At 37.1% G+C, this 22,097-nt stretch overlaps 1 protein-coding gene across 2 annotated transcripts in view; it reads left to right on the top strand.

Annotated features, from left to right (window-relative positions):
• STAM2 (signal transducing adaptor molecule 2) overlaps positions 1-21,231 on the top strand; it is a 52,592-nt gene extending 31,361 nt beyond the window's left edge. Inside the window, exons 8-14 of one of the 2 annotated variants that reach the window (XM_059393966.1) lie at positions 2,421-2,515; positions 4,705-4,784; positions 4,926-5,013; positions 6,036-6,090; positions 12,354-12,507; positions 15,553-15,722; positions 18,139-21,231. In XM_059393966.1, the coding sequence (XP_059249949.1) occupies positions 2,421-2,515; positions 4,705-4,784; positions 4,926-5,013; positions 6,036-6,090; positions 12,354-12,507; positions 15,553-15,722; positions 18,139-18,367 (871 nt within the window). In that variant the 3' untranslated portion in view covers positions 18,368-21,231. Of the gene's footprint in view, positions 1-2,420; positions 2,516-4,701; positions 4,785-4,925; positions 5,014-6,035; positions 6,091-12,353; positions 12,508-15,552; positions 15,723-18,138 lie in introns of both variants that reach the window. The other variant, XM_059393965.1, reaches the window with a different exon arrangement.
• Positions 21,232-22,097: the final 866 nt, after the last annotated feature.

Below are 22,097 nucleotides of genomic sequence, written 5' to 3'. Positions count from 1 at the left end.
TGGGTGAGATATAGCTCACATCTTTGTGGTACTTTTTAAATGAAATGGTATTTCAGAGTTGTAGGAGTTAAATCATCCTCAAGTTTCATTTTTAGGAATGTCTACTTAGTCAAATTTTTGGAGAGGAATAGACAAAATTATCATTTCTACATTCTGTGATTGTTCATATAGAAAGTTCAAGGAAATCAGTGGACAAAGTATTAAAATTGGTAAGAGTTCATCAGGGCTGTTGGATATAAGCTCAACATAACAAAAATCAGTGGGTACTTTAATCACAGCTATTTAGAAAATGTAATAGAAAAAAATTGCTATTCTCAATAGCAATAAAAATTATAAATGATCTAGGGCTAAATCTAATAAAGAAATGTGAGGACTTTTTGGAGAAAGTTAAAAAATTCCTTGAAAGATATGAAGAAATACAACTTCTTTTTTTTTTTTAAGATTTATTTTTTTTCGAGAGAGAGAGAGCATGAATTGGAGAGGCGGAGGGAAAGAGAGAGAAAATCCCAAGCAGAGTCTGTGCTGAGTACAGAGCCCATTTCGAGGCTTGATCCTGGGACCCTGAGATCACGACCTGAGCTGAAACTGAGTCAGAGGCTCAATCGACTGCGCCACCCAGGCACCCCTATGACATATTAAATATAAATGGAGAGAAACACATATTCAGGGTAAAGAAAACTTTAATGTTGTAAAGATTTCATTTTCCCCATATTAAGACATAAATTCAGTGCATTTCTAATTCAAATCCCAATAGGACTTTTTTCAGAGACCTTGAACATGTTTTAATTTTAACATTAATATGGAAATATGAAAGTAGGGTACTTTCCCTGCCAAGTATCAAGGCATATTAATAAGCTGTAGTAAATAAATATATAGATAGTTCAACAGAATGGAATCCAGATCCATCTGCTCATGAACAGATAGCAGCCTGCTGTTTGAAAGATAGGATATCATAAATCAGTAGAAAAAACAATGTACTATGCAATAAATTTGGGGGATGAATGGCTCTTTGTAGAGTACAAATAAAACTGACTCAGTTTCACATAGTACATATGGTTTCATTCCAAATGGATTAAAGAGTGGAGTGGGGTGCCTGGATTAAGCTTCCAGCTCTTGGATTCTGCTCAGGTCACGATCTCAGGATTGTGAGATCGAGTTCTGTCCATGCTCAGCTCAGAGTCTGCTTGAGATTCTCTCTCCCTCTCCTTCTGCCCCTCCCTGCATTTAAGACACACTCTCTAAAATAAATTAATCTTTTATTTTTTTAAGATTTTATTTATTTGACAGGGAGAGCGAATACAAGCAGGAAGAGGGAGAAGCAGGCTCCCCATGGAGCAGGGAGCCCCATGTTGGGCTCAGTTCCAGGATCCTGGGATCATGATCTGAGCTGAAGGCAGCCGCTTAACCGACCAAGCCACCAAGGCGTGCATAAAATAAGTGAATCTTTAAGGGGGAAAAAAAAAAGATTTAAACATAGGGAAGAGATAAGAAAGAAAACCAAAGCTACTAAGTGTACTAGAAAACAGATTTGGGAGTTCAGGGATAGAGATTGCTAAATTTGATTACATGGAACAAAAAACACCATGCAGTAAAAGAAACTATAAACATATGTTAAAAGACAAGTGACAGTTTGAGAGAAGGTATTTGCATAATTCAGACAAACAGTTGCTATCCAGAATATATAAAGAACTCCTACAGATCCATGAAAAGAAATAGCCCCATGGAAAAGAAAGGTAGACAGAAAAAATGAACCAACAGTTTATAGAAGAGGCGGTCTGAATGGCCAGCAAAACGTGTGGATGCCCCGGAAGGGCAAATGAGCATAGCCTTGAGAGATGATTTCTCTCCTGTCTGATACCAAGTATGGCTTGGACAGTTAACAAGCATGAGGGAAAATGACATTCTCACATGCTGCTGAGGGAAGGAGGATGGTGTATGGCCATAACCACTTAGGAGATTATTTGGCACTATTTGGTAAAATGGAAAATATTTTAATCCTGAGGCCCAGCAAGTCCACAACTGTGGGTAGGCCTAAAGAATTGTTGCTTGTGTGCCCCAGAATCTAGAATGATCATTACACCAGTCTTTATAAGGTGAAAGAATTTAAGTGCCCATCTGTATGGGGATGGATAAATCAAATATGCTGTATTCGGATGAGGGATCTTTAAAAGGGATAAACAAGATAATGAAAATATTAACATATAAAATGTAAAAATATATAATGATTAATGTTTCTATAGACTTTTCTATATGTAACAAAAATACACTTGCAGGAAAACTACATACCAACTTTATGGTAACAGTTTGGTAGGCTGGATGTGGGGTTGGGACTTGGGGTTGTTGATAAAGGGACTTGATTGTGACCTGTAATGTACTTAAAATGTAGAGGAACAAGTGACATTTTTGTACTATATTTTCAGTGATGCCAATTGGTGGAAAGGAGAAAATCACAGAGGAATAGGACTCTTCCCATCTAATTTTGTAACAACTAATTTAAACATAGAGTCTGAGGCAGGTAAGTTAAATTTTAGGGAAGGTTAAACCTATTGAAGTTTTTTACACTTGAGTTTAATCGTTCAGTTTATCTTTGTTGATTTTTAAGTTATTTCTGTGCCCATCTTGGGGCTCAAACTCACAACCCTGAGATCAAGAGTCATATGCTCTACCAATTGAGCCAACCAGGTGTGCTGGTTCAATTTTGAGTATAAAGTATATTGACAGTTAACTTTGTTTTAAATTATTTATAGACAATACAGTTTAATTTCTTACAAATTAAAGGGTTAACTTACTCCAAGTCAATTCCATTATTTTTTAAACTCTGAGAATTAATGTACATAGTTACATATAAGGCATAAAATAATCTGTGATGACCATGCAGATATTTAATTCAACCTGATTATGGTTTAAGAGGTAGTTTGTGTCTTTAGTATAAAGAACACTGATTTTATTCATCACTGAACCACAGTATCAAGGGGAGTAGGTGGCAGGGTGGGGGCTGGTTGACAAGTGCCAAGTATGATTACAAGGGTTAGGAGTACTCCTAAATTTTAAATTTTTCTTCACCTTGATTTGATTCTAGGGAACTTGAAGTAATAAGGGTAATTAAGACAGTGGGTTCCTGCTTCAGATCTTCTGCTGTCAACCATGCAGAGAAAGCTTCCATTTGTTAGGCAGGCAGGAAAATGGGGGTTGCTAAGTGTAAAGAACAGCTAATAGTATTACTAACAGAGCTCATGATCAGAAATAATGCAGTTCAGTGGTGTTTGAGTACTCATTTATCAGGTATTATGCAAAGTCAGTGGCTTGCACTATTTCATTTAATCCTCATAACTCTGTGAGATAGATACGTTTTTTACCCATTTACAGATAAGGAAACTGAAGCTGGGGGTTTATATGACTAGTAGGTGATAGAGCCATGATTCTGAAGTCAGCCAGTCTGCTCTTAGACGTACTGACACTGACTCACTGCAGGACATGTCCATGCTAGATTGTATTATCAGTGTTAAAGGAAGAGCTTGAATTGTGAAGGCTGTGTGCATTATGTGTAACATCATCTTTGTATGAGTGGAGCAATGGCATTCCGTTAAAGTAAACTTGAGAGACTTGAAGACTCATGTAAAGACTGTACTTTCCCAGTATTTATACTTTTTATTCCTCTAGTCTGACTCTCTAAGTAGTTGTGAAAATTGAAGACGCCATTTTTAATAACATAAGAAGACCATCCTTGGGGGATTCTGTATGGAAATTTCCCCTTGGCATTGACTAGAGCACCTGAGCTGTAGTTTTAAAAATAAAAACTAATCTAGGTTTTCAGTGTATCCTTATGTTATGTTGAGGTTTGCTCCTTAGGCAATGTTTGAAAGTTAGCCAAATATTTGAAACAAGTGGCTAATTGTTGGGACTTAAAAATCCTTTGGTTATAGAGATTTTTTTCCCCGAGGGGTGTGCGTTTTATTGGGAACCATAAGTACTCTTCAGCCAGAACACAATGTCTTCATTCAAAGCTCTCACATGTCCTACATGGGATTTTTGGGTTAGAGGCAAGGTAGACTTTTATTGTAATTTTATTTTTATCAAAATTTACTTTATTAAAATATAGTTCATTACAGCAACACTCCAGTGAACATTTAAGTTGTGTTCTAGATGTATACATTTATAAATTATCTTTCAGCCTTCTCATTATGAAAGGTGGGGGGGGTGTTTGTTTTCTTTGGCTTTAAAACTTATCAAAGTTAGGTTGAAATTGAGTATTTCTTTGTTCATTTGGGAAATACATTTTTTATAGCAAGGAAAGCATAGAAGGAGCTCATATAGTTAACTCTGAATTTAGCTGTTCAGATTACGCTCTACTGTCTTGTATATTCAGCCTAGTGGTAACTCTCAGTTTTTCAGAAAATGCCTATAATGACAGTTCCCGTTAATATTGCTCACTTGTTCCACTAGAAGGTAAGTTCCATCAGGGCAGAGATTCTTGTCTGTTATACTCAACTGATGTATTTCCAATGCCTGGCTCATAGTAAGGGCTAATAAATGTTTGTGGTATGAGTGAATGAACATATGTAATAACGTGTATTAATTATGAGATGTGATGACTAAAGGGTGTCCTTTTTTTTCTTATGGATAATCACAGGCTACTTACATATAGTGACTAAAATACCTAAGTACATGCTGAGGAACTTAAAGTTTACTTTGTTTCCATAGCAGCTGTGGACAAATTGAATGTAATTGATGATGAGGAGGAGGAAATTAAGAAATCAGAGCCTGAGCCTGTTTATATAGATGAGGTAGAGTTTTTCTTTTGTTTAATAGTTAAATTATCAATACTTTTAAAAAACCTGTCCTTGAAAATGCTTGGTAAGAGTAATTTTTATGTTCACTGAAATGAAAGCTTTTGAATTTCTAAATATGCATTTACTTTTTTTTAGGATAAGATGGATAGAGCCCTGCATGTACTCCAGAGTATTGATCCAACAGATTCAAAACCAGACTCCCAAGACCTCTTGGATTTAGAAGGTACTTAGTGAGCGTTAGAGATTAATTTAATGTCTTTTTACTGTTTTAGCAATTTATAATGTCTTAAATGTCTTCTGCCTTGTATTTGCTTCTAGAAATTAAGAGATGTCTGTTGGGAAGCAGACTAGTGTAATAAAATAGTAAACATATAACTTGGAAGATGTTGTTACAAACCTGCCTAACATGTTCAGGAGGGGAGCCTTTATTTTTCTCTAAGCCTGCTAGTGATACTGGCTGAAGAGAGTTGGAATTCAGAAAAGGACAGAATTAAGAATAAGACCATATTAAATTAATTGAGTCAAAGTTTTAGAAATTCTTACTTAGAATTCTCTTGATTTTAAAGGGCGAAATTATACGTGATCGGTATTAACTTTGTAATGTAGACATTTGATGCCTGCTGATGTGTCTTTTTAATCCACAAGAAATTTGAATTAAAAGAAATGTTTTTTCATGCCTTTTTTTTTTAATCTTTTGGGAGAAAAATATCTGATAAATGGATAAATCTTAAATCTTTTTATAGAATAAACTCTGGTTATGAATGTAGGATACTATGCTATCCACTTTATCAGTGTTTACATTTAGAAATAACACAGAATGTTTAATTTTAAAATGGCTTAAGCATTTGAGAAATGTTCTTTTGTAATCTGTACACAATTATATATTTGATACACTGTGACTCAAGTTCATTTACTTGGCTAATAATTTTCTAGGTTTTGAGGTAGATCCAAATTTCACAGTTGTAAACTTAGTACTTCAGAGAACATGGTCAGATTTCTCTTTTGATTTTGATTTTGCCTTTGGTCAGATATATTAACATCGGTGCTGACCTTTGGTCAGATATATTAACATCGGTGCTGAGTATTATTAAAATTAAGTCTTTTATAGTCCTTCTTCTAGCATAAACTTCATTTTTGTGTATTATGCATGGTGTTGTGTATTGGTATGTTCCGTTGTTAAAAATTGTCAAAATTGATTTAAACTGGTTTAAGTTTTAAGGTTCAAAATTATTTTTGTGTTTACAGATATCTGCCAACAGATGGGTCCAATGATAGATGAAAAACTTGAGGAGATTGATAGGTGAGTTTTTTTTGTGCAGGGAATAACATGTGTGGTTTCCTTCCTTCCTTTCTTTCCTTCTTTTTTTTTTGTTGTTGTTTTTTGTTTTGTTTTGTTTTTCTTTGCTCTAAAATATATACTTTAGGGGCGCCTGGGTGGCTCAGTGGGTTAAGCCGCTGCCTTCGGCTCAGGTCATGATCTCAGGGTCCTGGGATCGAGTCCCATGTCGGGCTCTCTGCTCAGCAGGGAGCCTGCTTCCCTCTCTCTCTCTCTCTGCCTGCCTCTCTGTCTACTTGTGATCTCTCTCTGTCAAATAAATAAATAAAATCTTTAAAAAATAAAATATATACTTTATTATTTTTTTCAAAAACCATACTTTTGAAAGATTCCTACAAGATGAAGTTAAGACAAATTACATTTTTTTTGTGTATAAGCATTGGTTTAGGAAATGTGTATAGAAACTGGTGACTTTGCATGGCTCTAAACAAGAAACATCATAATTCAGCCAGTAAACAACCTTCTCATTCACAAATCTATGAATATTATTAAAATGCAGAGAATAGTAAAGTTCCATGTCACACTACTACTGAAAAAAAAAAAACAACAACTCAGGTTTCATTTCTAATATACTTTGGAATTTTTTTAGTAATGCCTGTCTTCCTTCCTTCCTTCCTTCCTTCCTTTCTTTCTTTCTTTCTTTCCTCCTCTAAGATTTTATTTTCTTGTTTGAGAGAGAGCACGCACGTGATCTGGAGGGAGAAGAAGGGAGAATCTGAGGCACACTCTATACTGAGCACAGAGCCTGACATGGGGCTCAGTCTTGCAACAGCAAGATCATGACCTGAGTTGAAACCAAGAGTCAGATGCTTAAGCCACCCAGGCACCCCAACAAGAATAGTTTTCTTGTGGATTACTTGTTTTTTGGCAAAACTTTAAAGAGTTTTGTGGAACTGTTCAATCTGTTGAAATTGTCTCTCAGTTTCCAAAACTCTTACAAACGGATAACAAGCTGGTACTTTTTACTTTGGTAGCATATTTTTCCCCCTGTGGCAGTATAGTATTGCCTAGAATGATGGGCTCATGCTGTTATGGTACCAGTCTTCATTTTCTTACTTGGGCTGGAACTGAGGGATAATGAGTACTGAGGATTAAGCTGAATCAAGCACAGAATGAAGACTGGGTCTTGTTAGGTGATTAGAAGTAGTATTTGTAAAACTTTCAAATGAAATTTCCCTTGTGTTTGTGAAGCTAAATCCAAACACATGCCTCTCCTTGTTTTTCTTCTTGTATTTCTGTATTTCTCTTGTCCTTTTAATTTCTTTATCCCACATAGTCTTACTCTTCCTTAGAAAAAGCAGCAGCACTGAAGGATAGACTCAGCATTTTGAACTTTTCATTTCTTTTTGTCTTTTCTGGCTCTTCAGCTTTCTGTTTGAAGCCATAGTGAATGGAAGACAAGGATAAGACTTTAGTGTTCCATCATCATCCCTTTCTAGATTCTGTTTGTTGAATTACGGTATCAGACCTCACAAGAAGATGGAGCACCTGGGCGGCTCAGTCGGTTAAGCATTTGCGTTGGGCTCAGATTATGATCCTGGGGTCCTGGGATCAAGTTCTTCGTTGGGCTCCCTGCTCAGTGGGGAGCCTGCTTCTCCCTCTCCTGCTTCTGTTTCCCCTGCTTGTTCTCTCTCTCTCTTGCACTCTGTCAAATAAAAGAAAATCTTTTAAAAAAATTTAAAAAACCCTGCACGAGAAGAACAGGAATTACTTTACTTATCTGCCTTTATCAGAGAAGGGTAGTAATCTCAAGGTTTTTTTCTAGTCACTGAAGATTATAACCTTTTTCCATTAGATGTTTTTTATAAATCCCTTATATTTTCTACATAAACGAGAAACAAATCCCTGTCAAAAATTAATGAAATAGGATGGCTGGGTGGCGTAGTTGTTAAGCATCTGCCTTCAGCTCAGGTCGTGATCTTAGGGTCCTGAGATCAAGCCCCTCGTCAGGCTCCCTGCTCACAGGAAGCCTGGTTCTCCCTCTCCCACTTACCCTGCTGGTGTTCCTGCTGTCACTGTCTCTCTGTCAAAAAAATAAATAAAATCTTTGGTCGGGGGAAGAATGTCAAGATGTTTTAAAAAAAATTTAATGAAATGATGGTGGTAGTTTCATTTTTGTTCTTATTTTGGAGAAAGCATTAAATATCTATGTATCTATCTACTGTGGTTTCAGTGCAAGAATATTAATGGTCAGTGAGTATTCGAACTGGAAATGATTAGAAAGAAAAATGTCAGTATTACCTTAGGGCTAGGAGTACAATCACTATAAACCTTTCTGTATCTTAAAAATAATCCATATACTTTAACCCAGCAAATTCAGGCCCATACTAAATATATAAGGATATATGCAAAGATTTACCTCTTAGAAGATTCTTCACAGTATTATTTATAACAACAAAATTGGATTTATAACAGCAAAGTTGGAAGTAAATAAAACATCTTTCAGTGTAAGATTGATTTCTAAAATAAAAATACACATCTATATATTATACAGTAAAAAGCATTTCATTGATAAATGTCTGTTGACATGGAAGGGGCGCCTGGGTGGCTCAGTCGTTAAGCATTTGCCTTTGGCTCAGGTCATGATCCCAGGGTCCCGGGGATCTAGCCCCACAGGCTCCCTGCTCAGCGGGAGGCCTACTTCTCCCTCTTCCACTCCCCTGCTTGTATTCTATCCCTGTCTTCTTTCTCTCTGTCAAATAAATAAAATCTTTTAAAAAATAATAGTAAAAATAGGGGCACCTGGCTGGCTCAGTGGGTTAAAGCCTCTGCCTTTGGCTGGGGTCATGATCCCAGGGTTCTGGGATCGAGCCCCGAATCAGGCTCTCTGCTCAGCAGGGAGCCTGCTTCCTCTTCTCTCTCTCTCTCTGCCTGCTTTTTTGCCTGCTTGTGATCTCTCTCTGTAAAATAAATAAAATATTTTAAAAATAATTAAAAATAATAAAAATAAGTATTGACATGGAAAAATTTCATACTATGTAATGCAAAAGCAGAGAATATTGGCAGTATAATCTTATTTTTGCTTATAAAAAGAGTATCTTCAAAAAATAGATCTAGCACAGTTAAAAATCAGAGTAACCATTTCTGATATGAGTTTTTTGAGTCACAGCTCACCTGTGAGTTCAATTTCAGTTTCTGAATAGGCCAGTTGGCATTTTCTGTTTCATGGCCTCTGACTACAGATGCAGCTTCTATTCTGGAAAATACTTGCTGTTCTTCAACAAATTTTTATTGACTATTTACCTTTATCAGGCATTCAGAAATGAATAAAATACCATTTTTTTCCTTGAATGGATCATCATCAATTTGTTTTTCCTAGGGGTGCCTGGGTGGCTCAGCCTGTTAAAGCATCTGCCTTTGGCTCAGGTCATGATCCCAGGGTCCTGGGATCAAACCCTGCATCAGGCTCCCTGCTCAGCGGGAAGCCTGTTTCTCCCTCTCCCACTCCCGCTGCTTGTGTTCCCTCTCTTGGTATCTCTCTGTGAAGTAAATAAATAAAATCTTTTTTTTTTTTAATTTTGTTTTTCCTAATAAGAAAAACAACTTTACTGTCAGAAAAAGAAATTTGACATTTTTTTCTGCCATTGTTTGGAATGAGTTTTTTTTTAGATTTTATTTATTTATCTGAGAGAGAGAGAGCAGGAGCAGTGGGGAGGGGAAGAGGGAGAGGGAGAAGCAGGCACCCTGCTGAGCAGGGAGCCGGAGGAGGGGCTTAATCCCAGGACCTCAGGATCATGGCCCAAGTTGAAGGCAGATGCTTAACTGAGCCACCCAGGTGCCCCTGGAATGAGATTTTTTGACATTTATCACACTAAGAAATTATACTGGGCAGACACATAAATTGACTCCAAAAACGTTATATAGATGTACTGAAGAGAGATCCATGGTCTGAACTTAACAATGTTCCAGATTACTCTTTTTCTTTTTTTTTAGAGAGTTGCAGGACTGGATCTCACCATCCTGAGATCATGACCTGAGCCAAAATCAAGAGTCAGATGTTTAACCAATTGAGCCCTTGTTCCAGACTATTCTAAGCTTATTTCCTATTGCCCTCCAAAAATCATTTTCTCCCACCTTGATTAAATTGCCCTTTTCATTCTTGCATTGTGTACCCTTCTCTCTCTCTCTCTTTTTTTTTTTTTTTTTAAGATTTTATTTATTTGTTAGAGAGAGAGAGAGCCTAAGTACAGGCAGACAGAGTGGCAGGCTAGAGACAGAGGGAGAAGCAGGCTCCCTGCCGAGCAAGGAGCCCTATGTGGGACTCGATCCCAGGACGCTGGGATCATGACCTGAGCCAAAGGCAGCCGCTTAACCAACTGAGCCACCCAGGTGTCCCTCCTTTTGCCTGTCTTAATTCACACTGTCCCACTGACCTGACCTACTCTTCCTTTTTGGCTTGGGCCTATCTACCCTTCCTCAGGTACCAGTTTAAGTCCCAGCTTCTCCATAAAGACTTTTCTAAACTCTTCTGTTCCTTACCTTTTTCATATAATTTTTAATTCAATTATATGCCATCTTACATTGCTTGCTATTTTCCATGTGCTTAGCTTTGTCCCCCCAGTAGATTGTAGTCTCTTTGAAAGAGAAAACTACATCTTCTCCATTTTCTTTGTGCTAGTATTGTATTTGGGCACAGTTAGTAAAAATTTTTTGTTTTTGGGTTGTGTCCCAAATCTTTGAAGGTGATTTCTGTGTTCTTCTGGTGTTTCATCAGTATTCTGAGTTACGTGGACCAAATACCTATGGTTAATTCTTAGTCACACCTTTATCAGCATGGACACTAATTTCTGAAGCTTTCTGTGTGGTGTACAAATGATACTCTGAAAATAGTTTGACTTGCTTTATATAGTCACACCTGCAAGAGAGGAAATAATACCTTTTTATTGGTTTCAGATATAACATTATAAAGGAAACATTATAGAGGAAAGGTGACAAGTCTTGATAGGATTCAGTCCAGGTCATTAATTTGGTAGTCCTGCGTCTGGTCATCCACCTCTGTTGCTTGTCTTTTGATCCTCTCTGTGCGTATATAAAAAGCTACATTTAATATACAGGCCGTGGGTGCCTCATGAAGTGCCCTCTAACTTGTATGAACTTGTCATTGCAGTGGAAGTTCTTTATTACTCCCCAGGGGAACAAACAAAATTGAACCAAGTCAGAAGGGTTTGCACTGGGGTTCCTTGGGCAAATTTGAAAAATGCCGTTACCTGGATTGCTTATACAAGAGAGTATCTGATTTCACTCACTTTCTCAAAAGAAACCAGCAAACAAGAGCAATAGGGGGCGCCTGGGTGGCTCAGTGGGTTAAACCGCTGCCTTCGGCTCAGGTCATGATCTCGGTCCTGGGATCAAGTCCCACATCGGGCTCTCTGCCCAGAAGGGAGCCTGCTTCCTCCTTTCTCTCTCTCTCTGCCTGCCTCTCTGCCTACTTGTGATTTCTCTCTGTCAAATAAATAAATAAAATCTTTGAAAAAAAAAAGCAATAGGGACTAGTTTATATATTGTTTTTATTTGCATTTTCAAGGATAATTGTTAGATTTTTTTCATTTCTCTATATAAGCAAATGAAAATCATTTGATTTTGTTCGTGTATGTGTTTTTATTTCAGTCATATCATGCTTCAAAGCAGGCTACTGACTTGCCTTGAGTACTTCTTCTACTTGGATTTAATTAAGGCTTGGGTTCTTCCAAAATTGAGAAATTATTTTGCTTAGTAATTGAGTTTTAACAGAAGCCTATAACATGTGAAACAGAATTGTCCTAGCACCAAAATTACGAATTGAGTGAATTTTTATGAGGTATGGAACGGACTTTTCCTAATATTATGAAGTCCTATCAGCCTGGTTATTACAAGAATTAAGGAATTCCTCCTCCCATTTTCCCATGGTGAATATTCTTTCATTGTATATAAAGAACCTTTTAAAATATGAATAGAGGGGCGCCTGGGTGGCTCAGTGGGTTAAGCCGCTGCCTTCGGCTCAGGTCATGATCTCAGAGTCCTGGGATCGAGTCCCGCATCGGGCTCTCTGCTCAGCAGAGAGCCTGCTTCCCTCTCTCTCTCTGCCTGCCTCTCCATCTACTTGTGATTTCTCTCTGTCCAATAAATAAATAAAATCTTTAAAAAAAAAATATGAATAGAAAATGTGCTAAATTTAAAAAGTAATTTATGTTCCTAAATACATGCTTAAAAGCATTGAAGAATATTAAAGTGCTTTTCTTCTCTATCAGGAAGCATTCAGAATTGTCTGAATTGAATGTAAAAGTCTTGGAAGCCCTGGAACTATATAACAAGTTGGTGAATGAAGCACCGGTATATCCAGTCTATTCAAAGCTCCATCCTCCGGCACATTACCCCCCTTCATCAACCGGGATTCCAATGCAGGTGAGCATATTTTTTAGAACATATTTCAAAATTAGACAAAAGTTTTAAAGAAAATATTTTAAAGTTTAGTATTAAAATTTCTATGGTCCATGTATAAAATCATAAAATTTATCTTCGATGGTCCAAAAAAGTATGGGCTAAACAGTTAGTGTTCGACAAATGAGATACAGGTATTTTATAACTAATTTTAGTTCTTTTTTTAAAATTTATTTTCTATTTATTTTCAGCATAACAGTATTCATTATTTTTGAACCACACCCAGTGCTCCATGCAATCTGTGCCCTCTATAATACCCACCACCTGGTTCCCCAACCTCCCACCCCTACCCCTTCAAAACCCTCAGATTGTTTTTCAGAGTCCATAGTCTCTCATGGTTCATTTTTAACATGAACTAAGAGACCATTAAATAGATGATGGGAGTCCTGGTTCTTCATTTGCTTTTGTAAATGGAAAGCAAAAATTCCTTAAGTAAAAAGTTCAAGTCCTCTGATTTAGGACAATGCCTGACCTACCAGAAGTTCCCTAGCTGAGGCACCAATGCTGTTCCTGTTTCTCAAAAAGCAAGAGGTAACATTTCTTTAAAAAATTTCTCTCAAGGGGTGCCTGGGTGGCTCAGTGGGTTAAAGCCTCTGCCTTTGGCTCAGGTAATGATCACAGGGTCCTGGCATCAAGCCCCGCATTGGGCTTTCTGCTCAGCAGGGAGCCTGCTTCCTCCTCTCTCTCTCTGCCTCTCTCTCTGCCTGCCTCTCTGCCTACTTGTGATCGCTCTGTCAAATAAATAAATAAAATCTTTAAAAAAAAATTTTTCTCGGGACGCCTAGGTGGCTCAGTGGGTTAAGCCGCTGCCTTCGGCTCAGGTCATGATCTCAGGGTCCTGGGATCGAGTCCTGCATCGGGCTCTCTGCTCAGCAGGGAGCCTGCTTCCCTCTCTCTCTCTCTGCCTGCCTCTCCATCTACTTGTGATTTCTCTCTGTCAAATAAATAAAATCTTTAAAAAAAAAATTTTCTCTCAAGATTTCTTTGATTTACATGATGAGTAAAAGGCTTATTAGGGAACTTCTTTTGTCCTCTGGTCATGCTGTATATTTTTTCTTTGATGCACAACTTAAATGTTAAAAAGTCACGCGCAGCAAGGACGTGATGCAGGCCTTTCAGTGCAAGGTCAGAAGCCATTAATAAACAGCCTCTTCTCCCAGGACTGTACACCTTGTTGTGCTTCCTGCTGAATGAATACTTAATATTTATCTTTAGCAAGCATTCTGAAACCTTTTTTAAATTTCAGCCAGTTAGCAGTTGAATTCAGAATGGATTTGGACGAACAAAATTCATGTTAATTTATGAGAACTGATATATAAAGGAGCATGTGAAGGAGACACCAAGGAGAAAAGATAGAATGTGGGTGCATAAGCTAGATGACTTGACACGCCATAATTGTTAAGTAAAAATGAAGAGTTTCTATGGTAACTGTCACATCAGACAAGATGCATTTATCAAATATGCTATGTCCCGAACTTTTGAAAGTGGAGAAAAGAATCATTGCATATGAGGGTAGAAAGGATTTCTGGGTGCAAAAGATAGCTGGAGTTATTCAGTATTGCTTCTGTTTTCAATGAGTTTATTTGCTGCTACTGTGAAAGTGGAACAAAATAGAAGTATCTCCATCATTGTATGATAGAACTATGTTACATTTGCTTCTTTGTGTGTGTCTGAAGGGTTATTTATCATTCCTGTGTCAGGTTTTTCTGTTCAGTTGCATACTGTTTATAATCTGTTTTGGTAAGCATAATTCAGGTTTCTAAAAAGTTATCTTTCTGTCTGTCTGATTCTTCACATCCCTTCTATCTATACTGTTCATGTATAATAGCACTTAAAATATTCAAAGGTCCTATTCTCATTAGAAAAAAATTTCTTACTGAAAATGTTGGAGTAACACACCATGAGTTAAATCTGTGAAGTCTACTCAGGAACCCTGCACTGCGGAAGAGGTCCGTTCCTAGGCTCAGCCTGTTGTCATTGGGTTGGTACGTGTTGGCCGAGGAGGTGATATGATTGCAGCTACATTAAAGTCGATTTGGCACTTCCAGCATGCTAAATTTTCATGTCCATGCTCTTTTTTTCTTTTCTTTTAAGATTTTATTTATTTATTTGCCAGAGAGAGAGAGAACACAAGCAGGGGGAGTGGCAGAGGGAGAGGGAGAAGCAGGCTTCCCACCGAACAGGGAGCCCAACTTGGGGCTCCATCTTAGGACCCTGGGATCATGACCTGAGCTGAGGGCAGACACTTTAACTGACTGAGCCACCCAGGTGCCCTTCCATGGTCTTTGCTTTGCACATAGCTTTGTTTAAAACTGGAATGATGATAGTTACTGTATGATACTTAATTATTAAGTATGTGCACTATTATACTGGTAGGCAGATGGAGATATTACCAAAAGCATTAGGTAGGGCACATAAAATATCCAAAGAAATTTAGACCATTTTGCTGTTTCCTGAGGATACATCTCATTTACCTAAATATCTTCTTTACTTTTTTCCTATTTGTTGTGAAGGCAGAAAATAAAGGAGACATTGCCAGAGAGGGTCTGTGCCCTGCCCTGATACCACTTATTCTTACTCTCCCAAGTTTCATTCTTAGGAGTTGAATAAGTCATCCTGGGATATGGGTGAAGAAGGTTGTCATTGGGTTGGTGACTTGAAGTGATAATGGGCTGTCCTTCAAGGGAGTATGTAGTTTCCTGGGGGCTCTGCAGCAAGACATGTTCTTGAGTAATGGGCAACCTGGATGGATTCCAGCCTGCTGCTTAAAAATATGTCATCTCCTGCAAAGTAAAAGAACAATCAATTAAATCATAAATTTCCATAGGTTTGGCACTGTGATTTGGAAGTTCTCCACTTTTTGTACTAGGGTGGATAGGTTGGTAGAACCAGATTGTGCTCTAAAGAACTATAACATTTTATTTCATTTAAGTCTTTTAAAGTATTAAATATATTGTTAGATAGTAGTTTGGGAAATTAGTGAATCAACCTTTTCTCTTTGTTTAATAGACATACCCAGTTCAGTCACATGGTGGAAACTATATGGGTCAAGGCATTCACCAAGTCACTGTTCCCCAAAGCTATAGCATAGGACCAGATCAGATTGGTCCACTGAGATCTCTGCCTCCAAATGTCAATTCCTCGATGACAACACAGCCTGCACAGACTCCATATTTAAGGTAAGTTTTTGGGACCTGTGTTAATTTTGTAATTGTAGACGTAAATTTTCACAGAATTTCATAATGAGAATAAACTGATTTTTCTTTTTATAATAATAATTGAGATAAAGTTGTAGAACTGCTCATTCCTAATGCTGTGAAGTCAGAATGTTCTTAGCTTTACTACCCCTACTAAAATGGTTGCCCAGACATGGCTTATAGTCTGGGTCTCAGGGACAAACTAAAGCTGTCCCTTATAAGGACAAGTCCATGATATACTTAGCACTCTTGCTATAATCAGCCTAGCAGAGGCATATGTATCAGGCATATGTATCTGCATGCACTCCTGAATATCAGAAAGCTTTACTTTGACTCCCAAGTGCCTTTGAGCTGTGGAATTTGTGGTCTAATTTTTTTTTTTTTTTTGAGAGCAAGAGAGCATTGGAGGGGAGAGACATCTCAGGCACACTCCCTGCCGGACTTGTGGGCTTGGAGCCAAACATGGGGCTCCATTTCATGACCCTGACCCCAAGATCATGACCTGAGCCTAAATCAAGAGTCTGATGCTTAACTGACAGAGCTACCCAGGCACTCCTGTGACCCAGTTGTTTATACTAACACTTCTGTTAAGTTTGAAAATGATGTTTAAATATTGCTTTTCATTAACTGGTTAGCAGTACGAAATGTTCCCTTCAATGTAGTCATGACAGATGATATTTAAGGTCTCTTTCCACTCGAATTCCCTGAATACAAATTTTAGGTAGTATCCAAAAATTAAGTAAACCTGTTCACATTGGTGTTTAGTTCAGTTAAAATGTAAAATTTTGGGGCGCCTGGGTGGCTCAGTGGGTTGAGCCGCTGCCTTCAGCTCAGGTCATGATCTCAGGGTCCTCGGATCGAGTCCCGCATCGGGCTCTCTGCTCGGCGGGGAGCCTGCTTCCCTCTCTCTCTCTCTCTACCTGCCTCTCCGACTACTTGTGATTTCTCTCTGTCAAATAAATGAATAAAATCTTTAAAAAAAAAAAAAAATGTAAAATTTTGTTACTCTGTTTGACGCTAGAAGTTATGCAGAAAAAAAATTGGAGGAGTATAGACATTAATTCTCATAATAAACAGTATATTTGGTATAATTTGAAATTAATGTCTTTTTTAAAAAAATGTATGTTTAGCGGCATCAGTGGGTTAAAGCCTCTGTCTTCAGCTCAGGTCATAATCCCAGGGTCCTGGAATCGAGCCCCGCAACGGGCTCTCTGCTCATCGGGGAGCCTGCTTCCTCCTCTCTCTCTCTGCCTGCCTTTCTCTGCCTACTTGTGATCTCTCTCTGTCAAATAAATAAATAAAATCTTTAAAAAAAAAAAAAGTATGTTATATTAATTATAGGAATAAGCTGGAGTTCTGCAATTTGGTGTGATTTTTCAACTTGTTTTTTTGTTTTGATCTAGCGTTAGTAAGTAAGCTATATAGGTCAAGACTATCTTGAGGGTAGGGCGCCTGGGTGGCTCAGTGGGTTAAGCCACTGCCTTCGGCTCAGGTCATGATCTCAGGGTCCTGGGATCGAGTCCCGCATCGGGCTCTCTGCTCAGCAGGGAGCCTGCTTCTTCCTCTCTCTCTCTGCCTACTTGTAATCTTTCTCTGTCAAATAAATAAATAAAATCTTAAAAAAAAAAAAAAAAGACTATCTTGAGGGTAAATTCAGGGTCCTGTGTGGATTACACTGTTCTCCCTGCCTTTATTATTTTTATATAGAGATTCAGGTTCAGTTACCAGGGACTTTGAAAGTGCCACTATCGAAAGAAAGTGTAGAGCATGTGAGAAAAAGAGGCGGTCTCCTCTGTGCTGGATTGAGCTAGGAGAAGGGAGAACACGGTCCACAGGTGTACTTTGGAGGGTTCTGTGCTCATTGTAGCTGGCCAAGGATACCCCTGTGAGAAACACAGTCTGCATCTCCTCAAAAGATTTTTAAATATTTGCAGTAAGAGGTTTTGGAGAAAACAAAATTAAATAGGCCTTAGAATCTTATAATTTTTGTTTTGTTTTGTTTTGTTTTATGATTTTATTTATTTATTTGAGAGAGAGAGAGAGAGCGCGAGCATGAGAGGAGAGAGATCAACTGGAGAAGCAGACTCCCTGCCGAGCAGGGAGTCCGATGTGGGACTCGATCCCAGGACTCCAGGATCATGACCTGAGCTGAAGGCAGTCGCTCAACCAACTGAGCCACCCAGGCGCCCTGTTTTTTGGTTTTTTGAGTACTTTCTTCTTGGCAGATATAAAGATTATATTAACAGTGGTGGACAGTTGGAATAATTAAATTATAATCAGAACAGCAGTTATATAAACTTAAAAAGATAGAAAGGCATTTTTATTGTCTCATGATGACTGACCATGACCTAGATAGTACAAAGTAAATATGGTTTTCTTTTAAATATTTTGTTTGTAGCACTGGACAAGACACTGTTTCCAACCCTGCTTACATGAACCAGAACTCTAACCTTCAGTCAGCTGCTGGTACTGCTGCTTACACACAGCAGATGGGAATGTCTGTGGATATGTCGTCTTACCAGAACGCTACTTCCAGCTTGCCACAACTGGCCGGCTTTCCAGTGGCAGTTCCAGCTCATTCAGTCGCACAGCAGCAAACAAATTACCATCAGCAGCCTCTTCTTTAGAACAAACCAAGCATTTTCTTGAAAGCCTTCATATGTGTATTACTTGACCCTTGTGATTCTAATCTAAAAATATTAAAAGAAAAAAATTTTTTTCTCAACTCAAAAAAACCATGAATAAATAAAGCACAAAAACTTATCTTACTGTGCTAGGCCATGAAGGGCTTTTTCAGTCCAATTTGTTTGAAGTGCAACTTTGATCAGAGGCAGCTTCAGATAGCTTCCAGTTAATTTTGTCTTACTTTCAAATCTCTCTACGCAAATCTGGACACCCAGTAAGTAGCCTTATGACACTAAATAGCATGAGCTAGGAGTATGAAGTTTTTGCTTTAAAGACACCACTGTTTATCCCTAAAACATCATGGTAACTGGGAGAGCACCAAAACCTTTGAGTATTTTTTTTTTTTGTCTGCTTATTTTTTTCAGTGTCCGCCACAAACCGTTATTTTAAAAAAGGCAAACTTCTTTTTGGGTGAGCATTTAGTTTGCCAGCATATTTCCCTTTGGTTCCTTAAATTGCAGTTGTGTTTGCAGTACTGTCAGTTTTGCTCTCTTTTCTGTTGAGTAATAATTAGCATATAATTGTCTATAGAAGCAAGAGCAATTTGGAAGGAACAAAAATGTTTTCTGTTATTAACGTGAAGACTGTAGAAATGCAGATGTGTGCGATTAAGTGTTTAGCTACTTCCCTGTCATGGCGGCTGTGGGCTAAGGAATGCCCCACAAAACATTTCCATTCCCTGAAGACAAACGTTTTTCCTACAAGGCTCCCTTGTATTTAGTATTGCCACTAATGACCTTCTAAAGTGACCTTCTAAAGTGACTTTGGCCATTCTCTAATGAAAATAATAAGGTCCCCTGTTTTCCTTCCTGAAGTGTGGTGTGCAGAGATGCTGCATTTTCTTTTTACGGATTACTTGTCAATTTGACCCTTGAGACATTCCTAGTAATTTGATGTGATATATCCCAAGCATGAATAATAAGTGTGTTTTTATAGATGTGTTGTTCAAGTACCATTGCTATGCCAGGCTATTGAGAAATTTGGCCATTCCTTTCAGAGATAATTCTAAGCCTGTGGGATTGATAGGGTAGCTATCAGGACAGTTTTTCTGAAGTCTGCATTTTATAAATTTGCAGTGCTAATAGATTCCATATACTATAGGAATTACGTAGTAAACCAGTAGGGATTGTTTTCTCCTAAAAATACATACACTACTGCATCATCTACCAACTTGTTAGATAACGCAAAATAGAAGATGGCGAATATATATGCTTACAGATACACGGTACTTAGACTGGGAGAAACAAAGGACATAAGTGAAGTTACTTGCCTGGGAGCAAGATTTCTAAATTGTTTTTTAAAGAGAACCCTTAATCTTTCTGCTAAGAATCCATTTGAAGACAGTGCTCTGAAAATTTTTGTCATTTATCTATTTACAGAAATTTAATTACAAGTATGTTCTTTTTCCAAAGAAACTGTGTCCTAGAATAAAATAGTCTATATACTACTTGGTCTACATTTAAAGGAAAAAAACCAACAGTATTTGGAAGCCCAGTTTCTATCATTGTCTTATTTCAGATATAAGTAACTGAAAAAGTTTTAACCTTGAATGTCTCATATTCTTTTTTTCACCCAGTATTTTCCTCCCATGTGAATTCAATTATATATTTACAAAAAATGCTAAAAGGGTACCTTATTTTTTGGAAATGAATCTTCTGTTCTTTAAAGAAAAAACATAAAAAGCATTTATAAAGCTGCTCTTGATAATGTTGGCATATATATATCAAAAATCTTACATCTTTTCCTCCCAGTGTTTAATAAGGTTATTTTAATGTTTGTGTAAATATTTCATGTATAATTGTGATCAGAATTGTAAAAGCTTAACTTGAGTAAGTCTTTGAACTAGTATAAATACTGTACACCCGCTAAATTGGGATCAGCCAATTAAGTTCACCAAATGTAGTTTTGGAATAATATAACATGCGACATGTATATAAATCGTGTATATTGGCATTTATCTGTGAAATTTTATACATCCAGAAGTTTCTTCTCCCTCTTAAATTAAAAACAATTTTATTTTGGCCACACTGTAATGAATTTTGTGTTGCAGGTTGTCAGTAGTATAAAATGTTATTAAATCTGTGTACTAAGATGGTATTTTTTGTGTTAATAGGAAATAACAGGGTTATTTTTCTTTCTTTTCCATGATCTTATGGGTTGTATTTATTTTAAGACCTCTTTATAATTAAATGTTTTCTGCCAAAGGAATTGTCTAATATCAGATTTCTACACTGGGTTCATACTTGCTGTTTTATAAAAAAAATAAAAATAACTTCTATTTCATATGAAATCTTGATACATTAGAAAAATTTTCTGAGAATTTATAATAAAATTACTTTTCATCAATGTAGAAAGAATTTCCCTTGGGTGTTAAAATACAGGAAGTGGATTATGGTCTTGTAGTTTGGAAAATGTACAGTCTGCCAACATTGTCTTATAATTTGGTAATCTACAAAATTACCTGAACATTAAATAATTATACTACTTATCAATTAGGATTTGAAATTATTTGCAAGTACATTGTCCTCTGATGTTATTTCAAGGAGTTGATACTTGACCACATAACAAATTTTCACTATGTTTTACAGAGGATTTATAAAGTTTCACCTTCCAGATTTTTTAAACATTTATTTTGAATGTTCAAAATATTATGGCTTTGGTATTTTTAAAATTTCTCGTAGAAATCGCAAGTGTCTAGTCTTTTGGCTTCTGGGGAGGATTTACTGAATTGTTATGATGAGAAAGCTCAAGTTATTTTTATAAGTAATAAATTATAAATAATATAGCATCAATCTATCATGCTTTATTTCTGTGAGAAGACATTTTTCTTATTTACTTATATCAGTCTTAGTCAATAAATAAAGGGAGGACTCAATTCTAGAGATTTAATTTTTTTGTTGTTAGTACAATTTAGTTTCTTTTGGAGATTAAAGATTTAGATTTTTTTCAAGTTTTTTTCCCAGAAGAATTATTCTAATTTTACCAAGCTAAATTTGAGTTAGTTTTCTAAAAACCTTACTGTGTCAAAAAGAGAAATTATGTTGCTTCTTACAAAGTGTAGTGGGAGGAATCGTGTGCCCCCCCCCCAAAAAAAAAATTCATGTTTGCCTAGTTTGTCAGGATGTGACCTTATTTGGAAAAAGACTTTGCAGATGTAATTAAGGATCTTGAGGTGAGATCATCCTAGATTTAAGGTGTCCTTTTAAAAGAGAAAACACACAGATTACACAGCAAGCGGGACCTGTAAAGATAGAGACAGAGCCTGGAGTGAAGGTGCCACAAATCAGAGATGGCTGGGGGCCACCAGAAGCTGGAAAAAGCGTGGAAGGATTCTCCTCTAGAGCCGTCAGAGAGATCACAACTTAGCTGATACCTTGATTCCAGATTTCTGGCCTCTAAACATGAGAGAGAAGACATTGATGTTGTTTCAACCCTAGGAAACGAATAAACACGGATAAAAGTGTACAGCAAACTCCTGAGTACCAACGATTTCAAACTTATATAAAATTGGTTAAATTTGTTACGAGAATTTGGAGACAAATGTCTGTAGTCCAGAAGTAGCAGTCTTATCTTTTCTAAATTCTAATGAAATTGCATGGATTAATGAAAGATCCCTGTTGATTCCATTATCCCATTTTTACTTTTTTTTTTTTTTTTTTTTACATCACATCT

Source organism: Mustela nigripes, chromosome 3, assembly GCF_022355385.1.
Source record: "Mustela nigripes isolate SB6536 chromosome 3, MUSNIG.SB6536, whole genome shotgun sequence".
Taxonomy (NCBI): domain Eukaryota; kingdom Metazoa; phylum Chordata; class Mammalia; order Carnivora; family Mustelidae; genus Mustela; species Mustela nigripes.
Note: the sequence above shows the minus strand (reverse complement) of the source record. Positions and strands in the feature narration are given on the sequence as shown.